Here is a 24,652-nt window from a genome sequence, read left to right on the forward strand (position 1 = left end):
TCTACGTGAGGTATTTTAGCTCCACGGTTTTAAGTGGCTCAAACCAATGCGAATTTAGGAAATCCAACACCACGTTGAGATCCCACGGTGCCACTGGAGGCACAAAAGGGGGCTGAATATGCAGCACTCCCTTAACAAAAGTCTGAACTTCAGGCAGTGAAGCCAGTTCTTTTTGGAAGAAAATCGACAGAGCCGAGATCTGGACCTTAATGGAACCCAATTTTAGGCCCATAGTCACTCCTGACTGTAGGAAGTGCAGAAATCGACCGAGCTGAAATTCCTCCGTTGGGGCCTTCCTGGCCTCACACCGAGCAACATATTTTCGCCATATGCGGTGATAATGTCTTACGGTCACATCTTTCCTAGCTTTAATCAGCGTAGGAATGACTTCCTCCGGAATGCCCTTTTCTTTTAGGATCCGGTGTTCAACCGCCATGCCGTCAAACGCAGCCGCGGTAAGTCTTGGAACAGACAGGGCCCCTGCTGCAGCAGGTCCTGTCTGAGCGGCAGAGGCCATGGGTTCTCTGAGATCATTTCTTGAAGTTCTGGGTACCAAGCTCTTCTTGGCCAATCCGGAACCACAAGTATAGTTCTTACTCATCTCCTTCTTATTATTCTCAGTACCTTGGGTATGAGAGGCAGAGGAAGGAACACAAACCGACTGGTACACCCACGGCGTCACTAGAGCGTCCACAGCTATCGCCTGAGGGTCCCTTGACCTGGCGCAATATCTTTTTAGCTTTTTGTTGAGGCGGGACGCCATCATGTCCACCTGTGGCCTTTCCCAACAGTGTACAATCATTTGGTAGACTTCTGGATGAAGTCCCCACTCTCCCGGGTGGAGGTCGTGCCTGCTGAGGAAGTCTGCTTCCCAGTTGTCCACTCCCGGAATGAACACTGCTGACAGTGCTAACACATGATTTTCCGCCCATCGGAGAATCCTTGTGGCTTCCGCCATCGCCATCCTGCTTCTTGTGCCGCCCCGACTGTTTACATGGGCGACCGCCGTGATGTTGTCTGACTGGATCAGCACCGGCTGGTGTTGAAGCAGGGGTCTTGCCTTACTTAGGGCATTGTAAATGGCCCTTAGTTCCAGAAAATTTATGTGTAGGGAAGTCTCCTGACTCGTCCATAGTCCTTGGAAGTTTCTTCCCTGTGTGACTGCCCCCCAACCTCGAAGGCTGGCATCCGTGGTCACCAGGACCCAGTCCTGTATGCCGAATCTGCGGCCCTCTAGAAGATGAGCACTCTGCAGCCACCACAACAGCGACACCCTGGTCCTTGGAGATAGGGTTATCAGCCGATGCATCTGAAGATGCGATCCGGACCACTTGTCCAACAGATCCCACTGAAAGATCCTTGCATGGAACCTTCCGAATGGAATTGCTTCGTAAGAAGCTACCATCTTTCCCAGGACTCGCGTGCAGTGGTGCACCGACACCTGTTTTGGTTTTTTGGAGGTCTCTGACTAGAGATGACAACTCCTTGGCCTTCTCCTCCGGGAGAAACACCTTTTTCTGTTCTGTGTCCAGAACCATCCCCAGAAACAGTAGACGCGTTGTAGGAACCAGCTGCGACTTTGGAATATTCAGGATCCAGCCGTGCTGTTGTAGCACTTCCCGAGCTAGAGCTACTCCGATCAACAACTGTTCCCTGGACCTCGCCTTTATAAGGAGATCGTCCAAGTACGGGATAATTATAACTCCCTTTTTTCGAAGGAGTATCATCATTTCGGCCATTACCTTGGTAAATACCCTCGGTGCCGTGGACAGACCAAACGGCAACGTCTGGAATTGGTAATGACAGTCCTGTACCACAAATCTGAGGTACTCCTGGTGCGGAGGGTAAATGGGGACATGCAAGTAAGCATCCTTGATGTCCAGTGATACCATGTAATCCCCATCGTCCAGGTTTGCAATAACCGCTCTGAGCGATTCCATTTTGAACTTGAACCTTCTTATATAAGTGTTCAAGGATTTCAAATTTAAAATGGGTCTCACCGAACAGTCCGGTTTCGGTACCACAAACATTGTGGAATAGTAACCCCGTCCCTGTTGAAGGAGGGGTACTGTGGTTATCACCTGCTGGGAGTACAGCTTGTGAATCGCCTCCAGCACCACCTCCCTGTCTGGGGGAGTAGTTGGCAAGGCTGATTTGAGGTAACGGCGAGGGGGACACGTCTCGAATTCCAGCTTGTACCCCTGAGATACCACTTGAAGAATCCAGGGATCCACCCGTGAGCGAACCCACTGGTCGCTGAAGTTCCGGAGACGGGCCCCCACCGCACCTGGCTCCACCTGTGGAGCCCCAGCGTCATGCGGTGGACTTAGAGGAAGCGGGAGAGGACTTTTGTTCCTGGGAACTTGCTGTTTGGTGCAGCTTTTTCCCCCTACCTCTGCCTCTGGGCAGAAAGGACGCGCCTTTAACCCGCTTGCCTTTCTGGGGCCGAAAGGACTGTACCTGATAATACGGTGCTTTCTTTGGCTGTGAGGGAACATGGGGTAAAAATGTCGACTTCCCAACCGTCGCTGTGGAAACGAGGTCCGAGAGACCATCCCCAAACAATTCCTCACCCTTGTAAGGCAAAACCTCCATGAGCCTTTTAGAATCCGCATCACCTGTCCACTGCCGAGTCCATAATACTCTCCTGGCAGAAATGGACATTGCATTTATTCTAGATGCCAGTTGGCAAATATCCCTCTGTGCATCTCTCATGTATAAGACTACGTCTTTAATATGCTCTACAGTTAGCAATATAGTGTCCCTGTCAAGGGTATCAATGTTATCAGACAGGAATCTGACCACGCAGCTGCAGCACTGCACATCCATGATGAAGCAATAGCCGGTCTCAGTATAATACCTGAGTGTGTATATGCAGACTTCAGGATAGCCTCCTGCTTTCTATCCGCAGGCTCTTTTAGGGCGGCCGTATCCGGAGATGGTAGTGCCACCTTCTTTGACAAGCGTGTGAGCGCTTTATCCACCCTAGGGGATGTCTCCCAACGTATCCTATCCTCTGGCGGGAAAGGGTACGCCCTTAGTAACTTTTTGGAAATTACCAGTTTCTTATCGGGGGAAACCCACGCTTCATCACACACTTCATTTAACTCTTCAGAAGGGGGAAAAACCACAGGTTGCTTTTTCTCCCCAAACATAATACCCTTTTTTGTGGTACCAGGGTTAATGTCAGAAATGTGCAACACATTTTTCATTGCCGTAATCATGTAACGGATGGCCCTATTGGAATGTACACTAGTCTCATCGTCGTCGACACTGGAGTCAGTATCCGTGTCGACATCTGTGTCTGCCATCTGAGGTAGCGGGCGTTTTTGAGCCCCTGATGGCTTTTGAGACGCCTGGGCAGGCACAGACTGAGAAGCCGGCTGTCCCACATCTGCTATGTCATCAAACCTCTTATAGTATTTGCGCCTAAATTTAGTGCCCCCACTCTCTTTTTTACCCTATTGAGCCTGGAAACTGCAGGGGAGAGCCTGGGGAGCGTCCTTCCAGCGGAACTGTGAGAGGAAATGGCGCCAGTGTGCTGAGGGAGATAGCCCTGCCCCCTTCACGGCGGACTTCTCCCGCTTTTTTTTATGGATATATGGCAAGGGATTTTACACATATATAGTCTTTATGACTATATTATGTGTATTTTTTGCCAATGTAAGGTAATCTTATTGCAGCCCAGGGCGCCCCCCCCCAGCGCCCTGCACCCATCAGTGACCGGAGTGTGAGGTGTGCATGGGGAGCAATGGCGCACAGCTGCAGTGCTGTGCGCTACCTTAATGAAGACAGGAGTCTTCAGCCGCCGATTTCCTGGACGTTCTTCTTGCTTCTGGCTCTGCAAGGGGGACGGCGGCGCGGCTCCGGGACCGGACGACCGAGGCTGGGCCTGTGTTCGATCCCTCTGGAGCTAATGGTGTCCAGTAGCCTAGAAGTCCAAGCTAGCTGCAAGCAGGTAGGTTCGCTTCTCTCCGCTAAGTCCCTCATAGCAGTGAGTCTGTTGCCAGCAGATCTCACTGAAAATAAAAAACCTAAATATACTTTCTTTTCTAGAAGCTCAGGAGAGCCCCTAGTGTGCATCCAGCTCGAGCCGGGCACAGATTCTAACTGAGGTCTGGAGGAGGGGCATAGAGGGAGGAGCCAGTGCACACCAGGTAGTCCTAATTCTTTCTTAGAGTGCCCAGTCTCCTTCGGAGCCCGCTATTCCCCATGGTCCTTACGGAGTTCCCAGCATCTACTAGGACGTCAGAGAAATATTAATATTTAAAAACAAAATGCAATATACAAGATGTGGCAAGGTGCGCAAACAATACCCTCTGCCTTAAATGGTTTGTCGGAAACCCCATGTGTTCATGTACAGCACAGCACCTTTTCTATAATAAATGCTTGTTAAAACCATTCAACAAAGACTATTTCACAGTTAAGCACCTCTGCTTGTGCTGCCTGCTAATCATATACCAGCCATTTGTCTCTATTAGGTAAGGAGCTGTATGATACCAGACTCTCTTTGTATTACCTCATTCCAAGGGCAGACTGGGACAGCAGATCAGAAAAGTCATCAAGTGAAGCATCCTCTGGCTGTCAAAAAGGAAAAGAAATATTACTCACTTGCTTTGTCATCACTATATTTGACCTTCTTACAAACCCAGGAGTACAAAGAAAATGTGCAGGCACTTTTCTACATTAACGGTATGGAAAAATCCAAAAATGTTGTATTACTGTACATGGATTTGGAAGAATGTATGGTTATAACAGATTTGTGAAACAGCTGGTAAGTACATGTATTATAACAGTGGCAGAAAAGAATCAACATTGTGCCATTTCACAGGTGATACTGGTCACTTTGTAGTGTATTCTGCTGAACAAAAACATCTACTCCAACTTTTCATACAACTGTCGATGTGCTCGTGAGACCGACACCACCCACTTGTGATGACAATTCATAGAGACGACATCCGCTGAGAATGAACATTTGGTGGGCTAGATAATGGTGCTGTTTTACTTTCAGACAACCCTTTCTTAAAACACGTCCCACCCACTCTGTATAGCGAGTAGTGGGTGCCCACAACAAAAGCTAGGCAGTCCGTCAAGTTTCGGCAATGGCGGACCAAGTATTTCCGTAGGTTAAAAGAGGTCTGTTGTAAAACTATAAATTGCCATAAAGGCCAGGCAACTGCCAAATGTATCTAACAGGGTGCTCCCAGAAGGCTGAACACTGTTATATAATCCCTGCTGTGAAAGATGGTTTATATTTATTTTAGCTTGGCAAACTAGACATAGAATGTTCATTCTCAAGGAAGAGATAAGTGCAGCATTGTAGTGTCCACAGCTATAACACATATTGTTGCCTGGAGTCTGTTCTGCTTCATAAACACACAAGCCTTGGGTGTGTTCGCTGTGGATCTGTAGGTCATTGTGTTCTTGTCTGCAGTCACTTTATCCTGACAAACATAAATCTCATTAAAAATGATGCTTCAATGCAGGGTTTGATGCTTTAACAAGCTAGAAAACCTTATTTATACCCCTTTCACACAGCACAAATAACCCGGTATCGACACGGCATATTGCTGGGTGGACACGGGTCAGTGTGCGGTGTGAAAGCGCCATGTCGAATTTCCCGGGTTGCCTAACCCGGTAATTCAACCCGGGTTATAAACAGTGTTATTCCCAGGTTGAATACCGGGTCAGTGAAACGGATTCCTGGGTCGAGACGATCCGGGACCCGCTGCGGACTCTGCCCCCCGCCGCTATGGCAACCGACCCGGCAATATGCCGGGTCTGGAAGCCAGCAGAAGAGGTAGGAGAGTCTCCAATGCCGGATCCCACCCGGGAAGGACCAGTTTCTAATTCCCGAGTGGGATCCGGCATTGGGGATGTGAAAGGGGTATTACTGTGGCTGAAATTCTACCACAAAACTAATAAAGATCTTTTGAACCCGTACTCTGTTGTACAGTAGGTTTTCTACTCAGACTCAAATATGGTGCCATTCCCTGGATGTACCCATGGTTCAATTAGTAAAAGTGCTTACACTCAACTTTTTCATGTATGTTAACATTGGATTCTCAAAGTAAAACAAAGATACTAAAATTAAAATGGGCTACAAGACAGGAACATAAAACAAAAATTACCATATGAGAATCAAGAGGTGTGGATTTTTAGATCTACACTAAAAAGGTCTACAGCCAATAGGTCTACCACTAATGGAAGACATGAATTAGGTCGACAGGGTCAAAAGGTCGACATGGAAACGGTAGACTCAAAAAGGTAGACCCAATTGATTCGTCACTTTTCTGCCACAAACAAGCCCCATTAGTGAGCTTTTTTCTATATAAAAACATACTTTGCTACAATATCTTTATAATAAAAATTAAAAATAGAAGATGAGAAGAATGTCATGACCAAATAGTCTCTATAAAATGCTGCGGAATATGTGTGCACTATATAAATAACTGGTAATAAATAATAGTCCAATCCAAGCCAGCCCTAACCAATTTGATGCCCTAGGAAAAATTCTGGCTGATGCCCCCTAGCACCGCCTCTGACTCAGCTCAGCACCCATCAGTACAGCTTACAGCCAGTAACACCCATCACCTCTCACCCATAGCAATCCTCATCCTCAGAGCCATAACTTAGACATTTTGGTGTTCTGTGACACCAAAAGCACTGGCGCCTTCCCCCCTATATTTTAAATATGGACAGCGCACGCGAAGTGGCCAAATAATTGGTGCTTTAAAAATACGGACTAACACAAAGTCTGCCTTTGTCACCAAGCGATTGCGTTGTATTTTTTGTGGAATATAAAGTGCAACCCAAGCACTTGTTTTTAAATTGAGTGAAAAAGGGACAATATCTTGGTCATTGTTTTAGGTTTGTTTCATTTTTACGTTTTATGTATACCGGTACACACAGACAGCCTGTTCCCTCCAGTCACCACACAAACAGAATGTTCTTCAGTTCCCCCAGTCACTACACACAACAGGAGACCAAGGGATCACGTCCCCTCTCCCCATTTTCAACACCAAAACAGATACGAACCTCTGTCAGGGACCCAAAGAGAGCAAGAGAACCAGAAGAGTGAGACGAGGGGGACAGAGGGGGAGAAAGAAAGAACCAGCGCTTTCACTAGGCACTGATGCTGTCTTTAACCTTTCCTCCAAACCCTTGAACCATTTGGAAAGTAGGATACTGACTAAAGGTATGAACTTTGCCCCTACCTCAAAACCAAATTTCTTTGAACTTTTTATAGAACTCAATAGGTATGTTAGGAGCCTATGTAGGAAAAGGTTCTTCGCCTGCACCAACAGTGACTTGGGATCCGACACACAAGTAATATTGGATCAAGATGATCAATCGGGCCTTAATATACTTAATGAGCTACTTTTAGAGAGTGCAGGTGAGGGGACTCAAAATATATCGAAAACTCCCATTTTTGACATTAATAATACCTCACAATTCCTTTATAAAAATAAATCTCAATTTTATCCCCTACAACATAGAACTAATGCAATCGAAACCTTCTACAATAAATCTTTAAGTGATTTCCGGACACTTTTTTGATAACAAAATACATCCCTGTCTTTATAATTTAAATAATGAAGAACAAAAGGCCCTTAGACAACTAGCAAATGATACTTCAATAACAATCAAGCCGGCAGATAAGGGAGAGGGGATAGTGATTCAGGATACATGTGACTATGTAAAAGAGGCTAAGCGCCAATTATCGGATAATACATTCTATCGAGTATTGGCCACAGACCCCTCCCTTAAATATCAGCTAGAATTAAAAAGTTTTTTAGAAACTGCTCAAACCACAGGTGTGATTACTCAAGAGAAGTTCAACTTCCTCTACCCCCTCCACCCTATCGTCCCGATTTATTATCACCTTCCTAAAATCCACAAAACCTTGCACGCACCCCCGGGGCGACATATTATTTCTGGTATTGGGGGTTTGACGTCTAATTTATCCTACTATGTTGATCACTTTTTGCAACCTTGCGCAACATCTCTGAGATCCCATATTAGAGACTACTGAATTCATTAAACTTGTGGAGGGCCATAATTGGGCCCCCGATTATACTTTCATTACTTGTGATGTACAAGCATTGTACACCAATATCCCACACACTAAAGGTGTGCAGTCTGTGGACGATGCACTCATAAAAATTGGAATGGACTCAGAGATGAAGCGCAATTTTATCACTTCTGCTATTCATTTTATTTTAACACAATCACTTTTTGTTTGATCACTGTCACTACTTACAGATACTCGTTACAGCGATGGGGACCAGGTTCGCACCGAGTTTTGCAAATATCTATATTGGTGACCTCGAGCAGGTCCATAAATGGGAGGGCCCATACTCGGCGAACCTGGTCCTCTACTGTCGCTATATTGACGATTTGTTTTTTTATCTGGAAGGGGGATGATACCACTATCACTAACTTTGTTGAATTTCTAAACACTAATGAATATGGTTTATCCTTCACTTGCACACACCATCCTTCACGAATTAATTTTCTGGACGTTACGGTGGAGGTTTTGGAGGAAAAGTTGATGGTGTCGGCTTATAAAAAACCAGTTGATACCTGTAGTTTTAGCCCATTCACGAGTAATCACAAAAAGAGCTGGTTAAACAATGTACCGAAAAGTCAAATGTTTAGGATTAGACGTAACTGTACATTAGACTGTACATTTGCCGAACAAGCAGAGGAACTCATTACCTCCTTGAGGGAACGCGAGTACCCTGAGGATATACTGGAAGAGGCTATTGCCTATTCACAAACGCTATAAAGGAATACAATTCTTAAAACTAATGATACACTACCAGTAATTGAGGGTGGAGATACGAATGAACATTTAGATGACACACTAATATCTAACTCTTAGACAAAAAAAATCAAGTAAGAAATCTAGATATAATAATAAAAATAAGAATTTACTTACCGATAATTCTATTTCTCATAGTCCGTAGTGGATGCTGGGGACTCCGAAAGGACCATGGGGAATAGCGGCTCCGCAGGAGACTGGGCACAAAAAGTAAAAGCTTTAGGACTACCTGGTGTGCACTGGCTCCTCCCCCTATGACCCTCCTCCAAGCCTCAGTTAGGATACTGTGCCCGGACGAGCATACACAATAAGGAAGGATTTTGAATCCCGGGTAAGACTCATACCAGCCACACCAATCACACCGTACAACTTGTGATTTGAACCCAGTTAACAGCATGATAACAGAGGAGCCTCTGAAAAGATGGCTCACAACAATAATAACCCGATTTTTGTAACAATAACTATGTACAAGTATTGCAGACAATCCGCACTTGGGATGGGCGCCCAGCATCCACTACGGACTATGAGAAATAGAATTATCGGTAAGTAAATTCTTATTTTCTCTAACGTCCTAGTGGATGCTGGGGACTCCGAAAGGACCATGGGGATTATACCAAAGCTCCCAAACGGGCGGGAGAGTGCGGATGACTCTGCAGCACCGAATGAGAGAACTCCAGGTCCTCCTCAGCCAGGGTATCAAATTTGTAGAATTTTGCAAACGTATTTGCCCCTGACCAAGTAGCTGCTCGGCAAAGTTGTAAAGCCGAGACCCCTCGGGCAGCCGCCCAAGATGAGCCCACTTTCCGTGTGGAATGGGCTTTTACAGATTTTGGCTGTGGCAGGCCTGCCACAGAATGTGCAAGCTGAATTGTACTACAAATCCAACGAGCAATCGTCTGCTTAGAAGCAGGAGCACCCAGCTTGTTGGGTGCATACAGGATAAACAGCGAGTCAGATTTTCTGACTCCAGCCGTCCTGGAAACATATATTTTCAGGGCCCTGACTACGTCCAGCAACTTGGAATCCTCCAAGTCCCTAGTAGCCGCAGGCACCACAATAGGCTGGTTTAAGTGAAATGCTGAAACCACCTTAGGGAGAAATTGAGGACGAGTCCTCAATTCTGCCCTGTCCGTATGAAAAATTAGGTAAGGGCTTTTATAGGATAAAGCCGCCAATTCTGATACACGCCTGGCTGAAGCCAGGGCTAACAGCATTACCACTTTCCATGTGAGATATTTTAAGTCCACAGTGGTGAGTGGTTCAAACCAATGTGATTTTAGGAATCCCAAAACTACATTGAGATCCCAAGGTGCCACTGGAGGCACAAAAGGAGGCTGTATATGCAGTACCCCCTTGACAAACGTCTGAACTTCAGGAACTGAAGCTAGTTCTTTTTGGAAGAATATTGACAGGGCCGAAATTTGAACCTTAATGGACCCTAATTTGAGGCCCATAGACAGTCCTGTTTGCAGGAAATGCAGGAATCGACCCAGTTGAAATTCCTCTGTAGGGGCCTTCCTGGCCTCACACCACGCAACATATTTACGCCAAATACGGTGATAATGTTGCACAGTTACATCCTTCCTGGCTTTGATCAGGGTAGGGATGACTTCATCTGGAATGCCTTTTTCCTTCAGGATCCGGCGTTCAACCGCCATGCCGTCAAACGCAGCCGCGGTAAGTCTTGGAACAGACATGGTCCCTGCTGGAGCAGGTCCTTTCTTAGAGGTAGAGGCCACGGGTCTTCCGTGAGCATCTCTTGAATTTCCGGGTACCAAGTCCTTCTTGGCCAATCCGGAGCCACGAGTATAGTCTTTACACCTCTCCTTCTTATGATTCTCAGTACCTTGGGTATGAGAGGCAGAGGAGGGAACACATATACTGACTGGTACACCCACGGTGTTACCAGAGCGTCCACAGCTATTGCCTGAGGGTCCCTTGACCTGGCGCAATATCTGTCCAGTTTTTTGTTGAGGCGGGACGCCATCATGTCCACCTTTGGTTTTTCCCAACGGTTCACAATCATGTGGAAGACTTCTGGGTGTAGTCCCCACTCCCCCGGGTGAAGATCGTGTCTGCTGAGGAAGTCTGCTTCCCAGTTGTCCACTCCCGGAATGAACACTGATGACAGTGCTATCACATGATTTTCCGCCCAGCTTAGAATCCTTGCAACTTCCGTCATTGCCCTCCTGCTTCTTGTGCCGCCCTGTCTGTTTACGTGGGCGACTGCCGTGATGTTGTCCGACTGGATCAACACCGGCTGACCCTGAAGCAGAGGCCTTGCCTGACTTAGGGCATTGTAAATGGCCCTTAGTTCCAGGATATTTGTGTGAAGTGACGTTTCCATGCTTGACCACAAGCCCTGGAAATTTTTTCCCTGTGTGACTGCTCCCCAGCCTCTCAGGCTGGCATCCGTGGTCACCAGGACCCAATCCTGAATGCCGAATCTGCGGCCCTCTAGGAGATGAGCACTCTGTAACCACCACAGGAGAGACACCCTTGTCCTTGGAGACAGGGTTATCCGCTGATGCATTTGAATATGCGATCCGGACCATTTGTCCAGCAGATCCCACTGAAAAGTTCTTGCGTGGAATCTGCCGAATGGAATCGCTTCGTAAGAAGCCACCATCTTTCCCAGGACCCTTGTGCATTGATGCACTGACACTTGGCCTGGTCTTAGGAGGTTCCTGACTAGGTCGGATAACTCCCTGGCTTTCTCCTCCGGGAGAAACACCTTTTTCTGTACTGTGTCCAGAATCATCCCTAGGAACAGCAGACGTGTCGTCGGAATCAGCTGCGATTTTGGAATATTTAGAATCCATCCGTGCTGTCGTAGTACTACTTGAGATAGTGCTACTCCGACCTCTAACTGTTCTCTGGACCTTGCCCTTATCAGGAGATCGTCCAAGTAAGGGATAATTAAGACGCCTTTTCTTCGAAGAAGAATCATCATTTCGGCCATTACCTTGGTAAAGACCCGGGGTGCCGTGGACAATCCAAACGGCAGCGTCTGAAACTGATAGTGACAGTTCTGTACCACAAACCTGAGGTACCCTTGGTGAGAAGGGCAAATTGGGACATGGAGGTAAGCATCATTGATGTCCAGAGACACCATATAGTCCCCTTCTTCCAGGTTCGCTATCACTGCTCTGAGTGACTCCATCTTGAACTTGAACCTTTTTATGTAAGTGTTCAAGGATTTCAGATTTAAAATGGGTCTCACCGAGCCGTCCGGCTTCGGTACCACAAACAGCGTGGAATAATACCCCTTTCCCTGTTGTAGGAGGGGTACCTTGATTATCACCTGCTGGGAATACAGCTTGTGAATGGCTTCCAATACCGCCTCCCTGTCGGGGGGAGACGTTGGTAAAGCAGACTTCAGGAACCGGCGAGGGGGAGACGTCTCGAATTCCAATTTGTACCCCTGAGATACTACCTGCAGGATCCAGGGGTCCACTTGCGAGTGAGCCCACTGCGCGCTGAAATTCTTGAGACGGGCCCCCACCGTGCCTGAGTCCGCTTGTAAGGCCCCAGCGTCATGCTGAGGACTTGGCAGAAGCGGGGGAGGGCTTCTGTTCGTGGGAAGAGGCTGTCTGCTGCAGTCTTTTTCCCCTTCCTCTGCCCCGGGGCAGATATGAGTGGCCTTTTGCCCGCTTGCCCTTATGGGGACGAAAGGACTGAGCCTGAAAAGACGGTATCTTTTTCTGCTGAGAGGTGACCTGGGGTAAAAAGGTGGATTTCCCAGCCGTTGCCGTGGCCACCAGGTCCGATAGACCGACCCCAAATAACTCCTCCCCTTTTATACGGCAATACTTCCATATGCCGTTTGGAATCCGCATCACCTGACCACGGTCGCGTCCATAACCCTCTTCTGGCAGAAATGGACATCGCACTTACTCTTGATGCCAGAGTGCAAATATCCCTCTGTGCATCTCGCATATATAGAAATGCATCCTTTAAATGCTCTATAGTCAATAATATATTGTCCCTGTCCAGGGTATCAATATTTTCAGTCAGGGAATCCGACCAAGCCACCCCCGCACTGCACATCCAGGCTGAGGCGATTGCTGGTCGCAGTATAATACCAGTATGTGTGTATATACTTTTTAGGATATTTTCCAGCTTCCTATCAGCTGGTTCCTTGAGGGCGGCCGTATCAGGAGACAGTAACGCCACTTGTTTTGATAAGCGTGTGAGCGCTTTATCTACCCTAGGGGGTGTTTCCCAACGCGCCCTAACCTCTGGCGAGAAAGGGTATAATGCCAATAATTTTTTAGAAATTAGCAGTTTTTTATCGGGGGAAACCCACGCTTCATCACACACCTCATTTAATTCATCTGATTCAGGAAAAACTACGGGTAGTTTTTTCACACCCCACATAATACCCTTTTTTGTGGTACTTGTAGTATCAGAAATGTTCAAAACCTCCTTCATTGCCGTGATCATGTAACGTGTGGCCCTACTGGAAAATACGTTTGTTTCCTCACCGTCGACACTGGAGTCAGTGTCCGTGTCAGTGTCTGTATCGACCTGAGGTAACGGGCGTTTTATAGCCCCTGACGGTGTTTGAGACGCCTGTACAGGTATTAACTGATTTGCCGGCTGTCTCATGTCGTCAACAGTCTTTTGTAAAGTGCTGACACTATCACGTAATTCTTTCCATAAGACCATCCAGTCAGGTGTCGACTCCCTAGGGGGTGACATCACTAACACAGGCAATTGCTCCGCCTCCACACCATTTTCCTCCTCATACATGTCGACACAACGTACCGACACACAGCACACACACACAGGGAATGCTCTGATAGAGGACAGGACCCCACTAGCCCTTTGGGGAGACAGAGGGAGAGTTTGCCAGCACACACCAGAGCGCTATATATATATATATATATATATATATATATATATATATAGGGATAACCTTATATAAGTGTTTTTCCCTGATATAGCTGCTGTATATATTTATCTGCCAAATTAGTGCCCCCCCTCTCTTGTTTTACCCTGTTTCTGTAGTGCAGGACTGCAGGGGAGAGTCAGGGAGCCTTCCTCCAACGGAGCTGTGAGGAAAAAATGGCGCCAGTGTGCTGAGGAGATAGGCTCCGCCCCCTTCTCGGCGGCCTTTCTCCCGCTTTTTTATGGAAAAATTGGCAGGGGTTAAATGCATCCATATAGCCCAGGAGCTATATGTGATGTATTTTTTGCCAAAAAAGGTATTTTTATTGCGTCTCAGGGCGCCCCCCCCCAGCGCCCTGCACCCTCAGTGACCGGAGTGTGAAGTGTGCTGAGAGCAATGGCGCACAGCTGCGGTGCTGTGCGCTACCTTATTGAAGACAGGACGTCTTCTGCCGCCGATTTTCCGGACCTCTTCAGTCTTCTGGCTCTGTAAGGGGGCCGGCGGCGCGGCTCTGGGACCCATCCACGGCTGGGCCTGTGATCGTCCCTCTGGAGCTAATGTCCAGTAGCCTAAGAAGCCCAATCCACTCTGCACGCAGGTGAGTTCGCTTCTTCTCCCCTTAGTCCCTCGGTGCAGTGAGCCTGTTGCCAGCAGGTCTCACTGAAAATAAAAAACCTACTTTAAACTTTTACTCTAAGCAGCTCAGGAGAGTCCCTTAGTATGCACCCTTCTCGTTCGGGCACAAAAATCTAACTGAGGCTTGGAGGAGGGTCATAGGGGGAGGAGCCAGTGCACACCAGGTAGTCCTAAAGCTTTTACTTTTTGTGCCCAGTCTCCTGCGGAGCCGCTATTCCCCATGGTCCTTTCGGAGTCCCCAGCATCCACTAGGACGTTAGAGAAAATAAGAAAACTCAGAAAACAAAGGATTACAATTTGGCATTTAAGTCTAAATTTAATGTGAAAGCAAATAGTCTCCTGTATAATCAAACGTAATTATAAGCTATTAATGACTGATTCGATTTTAAGTGCTACCCTCCCTGCAAACCCTACGATCATCTTTAAGAAAGCTAGAAACTTTAGAAACATATTGGCTCCTAGCTTTTTTAGTGGATCGCGTGAAAATACGGATCTGAGCGAACAGCAAACAATAGTGGGCCCAAAAGTTATGGGTTTCTTTAGATGTAATCATAATAGATGCACAACGTGTAATCATGTAGTTAATAAAATCAAGCACATTTCTGCACCGTGTTCAAAAACAGAATTTAAGATTCAATCATTTATCAACTGTAGTTCGCACTTTGTAATCTATTTGTTGCGTTGCTCTTGTCAATTATATTATGTGGGACGCACGACTAGGGCATTATAACTGCGATTCATGGAACATAGGAGAGACATCCTCAAAAGCTATATGAATCACAGTGTCTCACGCCACTACACAGAAGTCCATGCCAGTAATCCTGCTTGTTTGCAATTAATTGGTCTTGAACAGATCAAGGTTACCCCAAGAGGAGGGGATCGTTTTAGGACATTATGCCGTCAGGAAGCTGCATGGATCTGGAGACTGCAGACTCTGAAGCCACAAGGGCTAAATGAAACAATAGACCATGAATTCATTTAGATAGTGCAAGATCCATGCAGCGTTGTGTGTGTGTGTGCTTTTTTTTTGTTTTTCTCTTTCCCTGTACTAATAATTCCCATATATATATTTTCTCCTTCTCTCTTATTCTTGGCCTCCCCTTACTCTTTATGGCCCCTCCTGTAAATGCACCCTTATGTGGGTGTATTAATTGGCCGGTGCCCACGACTGCGACCAGATTTGACATTGTCTCTATATTGCTAGCGACATGTCTTTTCTAGGGTCTGCTCGCGGCTTTGGGCACTGGCTTATATGATTCTATTTTATAAACCGTTTTCCAGCTGGAGGTCATCCAAATTAACTAATTGGGAAGGTCCAAAATTTGTGATAAAGACATCATAGCGATGGAGTTGTTTTGTTTTCTAATTGTTTTAAATTCTAATAGATATTGGTATATGTATAGTACACTGTGAGCGCATGTGCAGAGATGCAGAGCCTTATATCCTGCACTGCGCTAAAAAAATGTAACAAAAATATTAGAGGTTCGTGTAGTTTAGAAAATAAAGAATATAAAATAAAGATTATATTACTATGAATTTGCTATTTATAAAATTGAGTAATTTTATCTTATTATCAGAGGCTGCACTAGGCTGGAGTAATTATATAAAAAGATTTTACTTACCGGTAAATCTATTTCTCGTAGTCCGTAGAGGATGCTGGGGACTCCGTAAGGACCATGGGGAATAGACGGGGTCCGCAGGAGATAGGGCACTTTAAGAAAGCTTTGGATTCTGGGTGTGCACTGGCTCCTCCCTCTATGCCCCTCCTCCAGACCTCAGTTAGAGAAACTGTTCCCAGAGGAGATGAACAGTACGAGGAAAGGATTTTTGTAAATCTAAGGGCAAGATTCATACCAGCCACACCGTATAACTTGTGATAAACAACCCAGTTAACATTATGAACAATAACAGCCTCGGTTCAAACCCGATCAACTATAACATAACCCTTATGTAAGCAATAACTATATACAAGTCTTGCAGAAGAAGTCCGCACTTGGGATGGGCGCCCAGCATCCTCTACGGACTACGAGAAATAGATTTACCGGTAAGTAAAATCTTATTTTCTCCAACGTCCTAGAGGATGCTGGGGACTCCGTAAGGACCATGGGGATTATACCAAAGCTCCCAAACGGGCGGGAGAGTGCGGATGACTCTGCAGCACAGATTGAGCAAACAGGAGGTCCTCCTCAGCCAGGGTATCAAACTTATAGAACTTTGCAAAGGTGTTTGACCCCGACCAAGTAGCAGCTCGGCACAGTTGTAGTGCCGAGGCCCCTCGGGCAGCCGCCCAAGAAGAGCCCACCTTCCTAGTGGAATGGGCCTTAACCGATTTAGGCAATGGCAATCCTGCCTTAGAATGCGCCTGCTGAATCGTGTTACAGATCCAGCGAGCAATAGTCTGCTTTGAAGCAGGAGCGCCAACCTTGTTGGCCGCAAACAGAACAGAGCGAGCTTCGGACTTCCTGATCCTAGCTGTTCTGGTCACATAAATCTTCAAAGCCCTGACCACATCCAGGGACTCTGAATCCTCCAAGTCCCGTGTAGCCACAGACACGACAATAGGTTGGTTCATATGAAAAGATGAGACCACCTTGGGCAGAAATTGAGGACGAGTCCTCAACTCTGCCCTATCCACGTGAAAAATCAGGTATGGGCTTTTATATGATAAAGCCGCCAATTCCGAAACCCGCCTTGCAGAAGCCAAGGCCAACAACATGACCACTTTCCAAGTGAGGTATTTCAACTCCACTGTTTTGAGTGGTTCAAACCAAGGTGACTTGAGGAAACTTAATACCACGTTAAGGTCCCAAGGCGCCACCGGAGATACAAAGGGAGGCTGAATATGCAGCACGCCCTTCACAAAAGTCTGTACTTCAGGAAGAGAAGCCAATTCATTTTGAAAGAAAATGGATAAGGCCGAAATTTGAACCTTTATGGACCCTAATTTTAGGCCCAAATTCACTCCCGTTTGAAGGAAGTGAAGCAGACGGCCCAACTGGAACTCCTCCGTAGGAGCAGCTCTGGCCTCACACCAAGAAACATTTTCGCCATATACAGTGATAATGTTTCGACGTCACGTCCTTCCTAGCCTTGATCAGGGTAGGAATGACCTCCTCCGGAATCCCTTTTTCCACTAGGATCCGGCGTTCAACCGCCATGCCATCAAACGCAGCCGCGGTAAGTCTTGGAACAGACAGGGCCCCTGCTGCAGCAGGTCCTGCCTTAGAGGAAGAGGCCACGGATCTTCTGTGAGCAACTCTTGCAGATCCGGATACCAAGTCCTCCTTGGCCAATCTGGAACAATGAGGCTTGTTCTGACCCTTCTTATTCTTCTTATCCTCAACACCTTGGGTATGAGAGGTAGAGGAGGAAACACAGACTGATCTGAACACCTAAGGTGTCACCAGAGCGTCTACCGCAACCGCCTGAGGGTCTCTTGACCTGGCGCAATACCTCTTTAGCTTTTTTTTTTGAGGCGGGACGCCATCAGGTCTGTCTGAGGCAGTCCCCACCGATCCTTGATCTGTGTGAAGACTTCTTGATGAAGTCCCCACTCTCCCGGATGCAGGTCGTGCCTGCTGAGGAAGTCCGCCTCCCAGTTGTCCACCACCGGGATGAACACTGCTGATAGTGCGCTTACATGGCCTTCTGCCCAGCGTAGAATCCTGGTCGCCTCTGCCATGGCCACTCTGCTCCTTGTGCCGCCTTGTCGGTTTACATGAGCCACTGCCGTGACATTGTCTGACTGAATCAGAACCGGTTTGTTCCGAAGCCATTCCTCCGCTTGGCGTAGGGCGTTGTTTATGGCCCTCAACTCCAGGACATTGATGTGGAGACCAGTCTCTAGGCTTGAGCAGAGACCCTGGAAATTTCTTCCTAGTGTGACAGCTCCCAAACCTCGGAGGCTCGCGTCCGTGGTCACCAGGACCCAGTCCTGAATGCCGAACCTGCGACCCTCCAGGAGGTGAGCACTGTGCAGCCACCACAGGAGACACCCCTGGCCCTGGGCGACAGGGTGATCCGTTTTTGCATGTGTAGATGGGACCCAGGCCATTTGTCCAATAGGTCCCATTGAAAGGTCCTTGCATGGAACCTGCCGAAGGGGATGGCCTCGTATGAAGCCACCATCTTCCCCAGAACCCTCGTGCAATGATGCACTGAAACCTTTTTCGGCTTCAATAGGTTCCTGACTAGAGCTACGAGTTCCTGAGCCTTCTCCATTGGAAGAAAAACTCTTTTTTGGTCTGTGTCTAGAATCAGGCCCAAAAAGGTCAGACGCGTTGCAGGGACTAGCTGGGATTTCGGTAAATTGAGAATCCAGCCGTGCCTCTGCAACGTCTTCACGGACAGAGACACGCTGTCCAGCAACTTCTCTCGAGATCTCGTCTTTAGGAGGAGATCGTCCAAGTACGGGATAATTGTGACGCCCTGCCTGCGCAGGAGCACCATCATTTCCGCCATTACCTTGGTGAAAATTCTCGGGCCGTGGAAAGACCAAACGGCAACGTCTGAAATTGGTAGTGACAAGCCTGTACTGCTAATCTCAGGAACGCCTGGTGAGGAGGGAAAATCGGAACATGAAGGTACGCATCCTTTATAGCCAGGGACACCATCCAATCCCCTCCCTCCAGGCTGGCCATGACCGCTCTGAGCGATTCCATTTTGAACTTGAACCTCTTTAAGTACAGGTTCAGGGATTTCAGATTTAAAATGGGTCTGACCGAACCGTCCGGTTTCGGTACCACAAACAGGGATGAATAATAACCCTCTCCTTGCTGGAGATGAGGAACTTCGACTATCACCTGTTGAATGTACAATTTGTGAATTGCAGCTAACACCAGCTCCCTCTCCGACGGGGAAGCCGGCAGAGCCGATTTGAAAAACCGGCGAGGAGGCATGTATTCGAATTCCAGTCTGTATCCCTGGGAAACAATCTCTATTGCCCAGGGACCCACCTGTGAGAGAACCCAGACGTGGTTGAAATCACAACGACGTGCCCCCACTTGATCTGACCCCCTCCCCCCCCATCCGGAAAGCCCCAGCATCATGCGGTGGACTTTGCGGAAGTAGGGGAGGACTTCTGCTCTTGGGAACTAGCAGAGTGCAGCTTTTTTCCCTTGCCTTTACCTCTGGCAACAAAGGACGATCCTCGTACCTTCTTGCTTTTATTGGAACGAAAGGCCTGCATTTGATAATGCGGTACCTTCAAGGCATGCTGCGAGGGAACATAAGGTAAAAAATTTGATTTACCGGCCGTAGCAGTAGAGACAAGGTCCGAGAGGCCTTCTCCAAACTCCTCCTCCCCCTTGTAAGGCAATGACTCCATATGCCGCCTTGAGTCGGCGTCTCCCGTCCACTGTCGGGTCCACAAGAGTCGCCTAGTAGAAATAGACATAGCGTTTATTCTGGAGCTTAGTAAACAAATGTCTCTGAGCATCCCTCATATACAAGGCAGCATCTCTGATATGCTCAATGGTCATTAGAATGGTATCCCTATCTAAGGTGTCAATCTCCGTAGATAAGGAGTCTGCCCATGCCACGACAGCACTACAAACCCAGGCCGACGCCATGGCCGGTCTAACGATAGTTCCTGAATGTGTGTAAATGTGCTTCATGGTAATTTCCTGCTTGCGATCAGCAGGATCCTCGAGGGAAGCAGTATCCGGAGAAGGCAGTGCCACCTTCTTGGATAAGCGTGTCAGTGCCTTGTCTACTTTAGGCGAAGATTCCCATCATAGCCTATCCTTCTGTGGAAAAGGATACGCCATAAGAATACTTTTGGGAACATGTAGTCTCCTATCCGGAGACTCCCAAGCCTTTTCGCACAATTCGCTTAGCTCAAATGAGGACGGAAACGTGACCTCAGGCTTTTTCCCTTTATACATGTGAACCCTCGTGTCAGGGACAGGGGGTTCCTCAGTGATCTGCAAAACAATTTTTATGGCAATCATCATGTATCGAATACCCTTTGCCACCTTCGGCTGTAATTTTGTCGGTATCTGTGTCAGCGACCTGGGATATGGGGCGCTTTTGAGACCCTGAAGGTCCCGGCGCCACAGGGACAGGCACGGTCTGGCTACCTGACTGATCCCTAGCCTGCCTTGTCTAACCTTTTATGCAGGAGATTCACATTTGCATTTAAGACATTCAGCATATCCACCCAGCCCGGTGTCGGCGTTGCCGACGGCGACCTGACATTCAAACACTCCCCCTCCACATTAAGCGAGCCTTTAAGGCCCTTTGGAGAGACAGAGTATGCCAGCACACACCCCAGCGCAATGACCCTGGAGACCAACACAAAATGTTTATTTATTTTTTTCCCCAGCAGCCCTGTATATCATCTTATCCGCCAATTATGTGCCCCCCCCTCTCTTTTAAACACCCCTTCACCGTGTGTAAGCAGGGGAGAGTCTGGGGAGCTTCCTCTCAGCGTTCTGTGGAGAGAAAAATGGTGCTGGTGAGTGCTGAGGGAGAAGCCCCGCCCCCTCTGCGGCGGGCTTCGGTCCCGCTCAAATTTGTGTAAAAATGGCGGGGGCTCTTTTATATACATGTACAGTGCCCAGCTGTACATGTATATATCTTTTTGCCATGTTTTGAGGTATTATTGCTGCCCAGGGCGCCCCCCCTGCGCCCTGCACCCATACAGTGACCGGAGTGTGTGAGGTGTGTGGAGCAATGACGCACAGCTGCGGTGCTGTGCGTTACCTCAGTGAAGCCGCTGAAGGCTTCTGCCGCCTGAAACGTCTTCTTGCTTCTGTTCTTCTGGCTCTGTAAGGAGAACGGCGGCGTGGCTCCGGGGGTGGACGCCCAGGACGAACCTGTGTTCACCCCCTCTGGAGCTAATGGTGTCCAGTAGCCAAGGAAGCAGATCCTATCATTTAAGTAGGTCTGCTCCTCTCTCCCCAGTCCCTCGATGCAGGGAGCCTGTTGCCAGCAGTGCTCCCTGTAAAAATAGAAACATCCAAACAAAAATGCTTTCTAATGCAAAGAACTCAGGAGAGCTCCCTGCAGTGCGCCCATCTTCCTCTGGGCACAGTGTAAAACTGAGGTCTGGAGGAGGGACATAGAGGGAGGAGCCAGTGCACACCCAGAATCCAAAGCTTTCTTAAAGTGCCCTATCTCCTGCGGAGCCCGTCTATTCCCCATGGTCCTTACGGAGTCCCCAGCATCCTCTAGGACGTTAGAGAAATATAAATTTAAAGTCTCTCATTCTGTCCGCATCGCATTAAGTATCTTGTTTTATATGAGTACTTTGTATATGTACTAGTATAATATTATTATAGAAATACTCTGAGCTAAACACTGCTACATGAGAGTGATAATTGTATTACACCTGCTGAGACTCTACACACACCTGTTCTCACCAATTACAAAGGACAGGGTATAAAAGAAGGAAAGAAATGCTTAGAGAAGAACACTCTGCCGTTGAAGAAGCCGCCTGGGGTGCGGAGAAACGCGTTGAGGGTACAGAGAGAAGGGGTCGCTAATACCTCTATTGCCCACAAGAACAAGACTTTGTCCTCACAGCAGCTGACTACAGCATTTGCCGGCAATTGCTCATCTCTAATGAGACTGCACCACTCACTTTCCTCCATTACACTGGGAACGCCTTATACCCTGCCCTGCCGAGCACTACTCCATTTGTGCTGGGGGTGCAGAACGGCGAACTGGTGCATCTACATTGTGCCGGACGGTGGAGAGCGGCTCCCTGCTTGATTGCGCCGCTGACGGGCTGTGCCACTGACGGACTTTTGCCGCTGACGGATGTCTCACCCGTGCACAGGGTGATATAGAGCGGCTCCATACAACACATGAGGTGCAGCAAGGACACTTCTATATATACTGTGAGTAGCAGTTATCATACAACTTCATATTTCTGCACCGTTTATACATCCAGTGGACCTCTAAGTTGATGAACTTTTTCCAGCTGTGATTGAACCCGTATAATTGAGGACACATATGCACGGCCGTGTAAGATTCTTTGTGCTTATATCGTGGGCAATTATTTAAACAGAGATAAAATCAAACAGAGTTATTCCCATTCAAGGTTTTGCGACTGCCTTCTAGTGCTTACAATTAGTGTATATTATTGCTTATTTTAGAGGTTTCAGATACCTCAGTTTCATATGATTACTATGTTGTGGTCTTACCAATTTTAAATTGTTATATGTTTTTAGTTTGTCTAATAAACTGTTTTATTAATTTTGTGTACATCATTGGCATTAAGCGCTGACCTGGTAATTTTCCACACACACACACACACACACACACACTGTTTCTCCCAGTCACCACACACACAGCCTGTCCCCTCCAGTCACTACACACACAACCTGTTTCTCCCAGTCACCACACACACAGCATGATCCACCCTTGTTACCACACACACAGCCTGTCTCCTCCAGTCACTATACACACGCAGCCTGTCCCTTCCAGTCACCACACACAGCCTGTTTCCCCCCGAGCCACCACACAAGCATGTTCCACCCTAATTACCACACACACTCCAGACACTATACACATACACTCACAGCCTGTCCCTTCCAGTCACGCCACACACAAAACCTGTTCCCCCCCATCCACCACACAGCATGTTCTACCCTAGTTACCCCACACACAGCCTGTCTCCTCCAGTCACAATACACACACACAGCCTGTCCCTTCCAGTCACCACATGCACACAAAACCTGTTCCCCTCAGCCACCGCCTGTTTCAACCCAGTTACCACACACACAGTCTGTCACCTCCAGTCACAACACACACTTACAGGAGGGATTGAGGGCCACACACACAGACAGACAGCCCGGGCCCAGACAGTCAGGGGTGTGGCCTAATCAGACACTCGTGGCCATGCCCACTTTAAAAAAAACACAAAAAACAACATCATCAACAACTATACAGCAGGTATCTTGAGCCGGCCCGGAAGAGGAGGCACAGGACCTGCCCAGTGGCAGATCAGTCAGATGCCCCGCAAAACTAGGGATGGTCATTGGTGGGTTACCCATAAATTGTACCATTGATGGGTAACCTCACTGGTGTGCAACCATCTGCAAAGGAACAATCGATTGTTTCACCCATGCTTTTCAATTAATTAGGCTGTAGCCAATGAGATACTGAAGGGGCCTCCCGACCAGGAGAGAGACAGGAGTAGGGAGAGAACTGTAAATGACCCAGGGATCTCTGCTTCTCCTCCTTCCCGCCTGAGTATCTGGGTCCTGTGTAACCTGTTGCCTAATGAGAGCATTCAGGGCTACAGAGACAGAGCCCTCCCTCCTGAGTCCAGTCCAAGTGTGTAAGTAGCACAGAGGCTGCTGCTATTGCATTCATAAATTTTATTTTTCTACGTGTATTTCAAGTTTGCATGATAGCATCTCATGATATCTTTAGTAAATAGGATGTGCAATACAGGCCCCCCCCCTTTTTCCACTATATTTGTGTATATATTGTACAATGGAAGGCAAGGCTTCCTTCCTCTGGATTGGCACTCCTCCCATTCACCCTCAGGTGTTTTAATTAGCTGGGTTCCTGCATTTCAGATCACACATTGATAAGGCCCTATTTAAAGGTAAGTCCTGAATAAATTTATAGAATGTGATAGTATTAGGACTGTTAGGGACCCATGTGATGAAGTACATGGGCCCTCACATTTGCACAAATGTGTGCTAAGAACTTCAGTTATACTCCATGTTAATTGTGAGGGTTTATTTAAATAATTTTTACTATCAGTGTTCTTAGTGCTAAGAGTGTGCATCTGCATCTCTCTTCCCCCAGCATAGTATTAGAAGCCTCAGCATGATGGCACCTCTTGATATCTTTAGTAATAGGATGTGCAGTCCAGGTCTCCCCCTTTTTCCAAAATATCTTTCTTATCAATTAAATAGTTCAAAACACGTGACGCCAATCATATATTAAGAGGTAGAGAGCATTTTGTCCTTCCAGGAATGGGTCATGTTGGGAGGTATGCACAAATATACACCCACTGCTTCCCCTAGGCCCCTTCTTAAGTGCCCCAAGTTTCCACAAGGCTTTATTTGGCCCTGTGCAGAGATTTGGGTGAGATATATGGTTTCTGTGCAGGGTAAATACTGTCTACTTTTGCATGTAGCCCACAAATGTTAGCTTTATTTTTACACTGCAATTTATATTTCAAATCTGAACACACCCCACCCAAATCTATATCTCTGCACATGTTACATCTGCAATACCTGCAGTGCAACATGGTTTTGCCCAGTTGGGTGCTTTTTTGCTCTGCTAACAAACCTGAATCAGGCCCTTACAAATCAACGCAAAATCAGAGA

General features: G+C 47.4%; 1 protein-coding gene across 14 annotated transcripts in view; it reads right to left on the reverse strand.

The window, feature by feature from the left end:
• Positions 1 to 24,652, reverse strand: part of LEMD1 (LEM domain containing 1) — a 338,092-nt gene that overhangs the window by 56,656 nt on the left and 256,784 nt on the right. For 12 of the 14 annotated variants that reach the window (XM_063955129.1, XM_063955131.1, XM_063955130.1 and 9 more), the window contains 2 exons: positions 5,352 to 5,444; positions 4,520 to 4,581 (listed from right to left, as the gene is read on the reverse strand). In XM_063955129.1, the coding sequence (XP_063811199.1) occupies positions 4,520 to 4,581; positions 5,352 to 5,444 (155 nt within the window). The remainder of the gene's footprint in view (positions 1 to 4,519; positions 4,582 to 5,351; positions 5,445 to 24,652) is intronic. The other 2 variants (XM_063955119.1, XM_063955115.1) reach the window with 1 other exon arrangement.

Source organism: Pseudophryne corroboree, chromosome 2 (assembly GCF_028390025.1).
Source record: "Pseudophryne corroboree isolate aPseCor3 chromosome 2, aPseCor3.hap2, whole genome shotgun sequence".
NCBI classification, from domain to species: Eukaryota; Metazoa; Chordata; class Amphibia; order Anura; family Myobatrachidae; genus Pseudophryne; species Pseudophryne corroboree.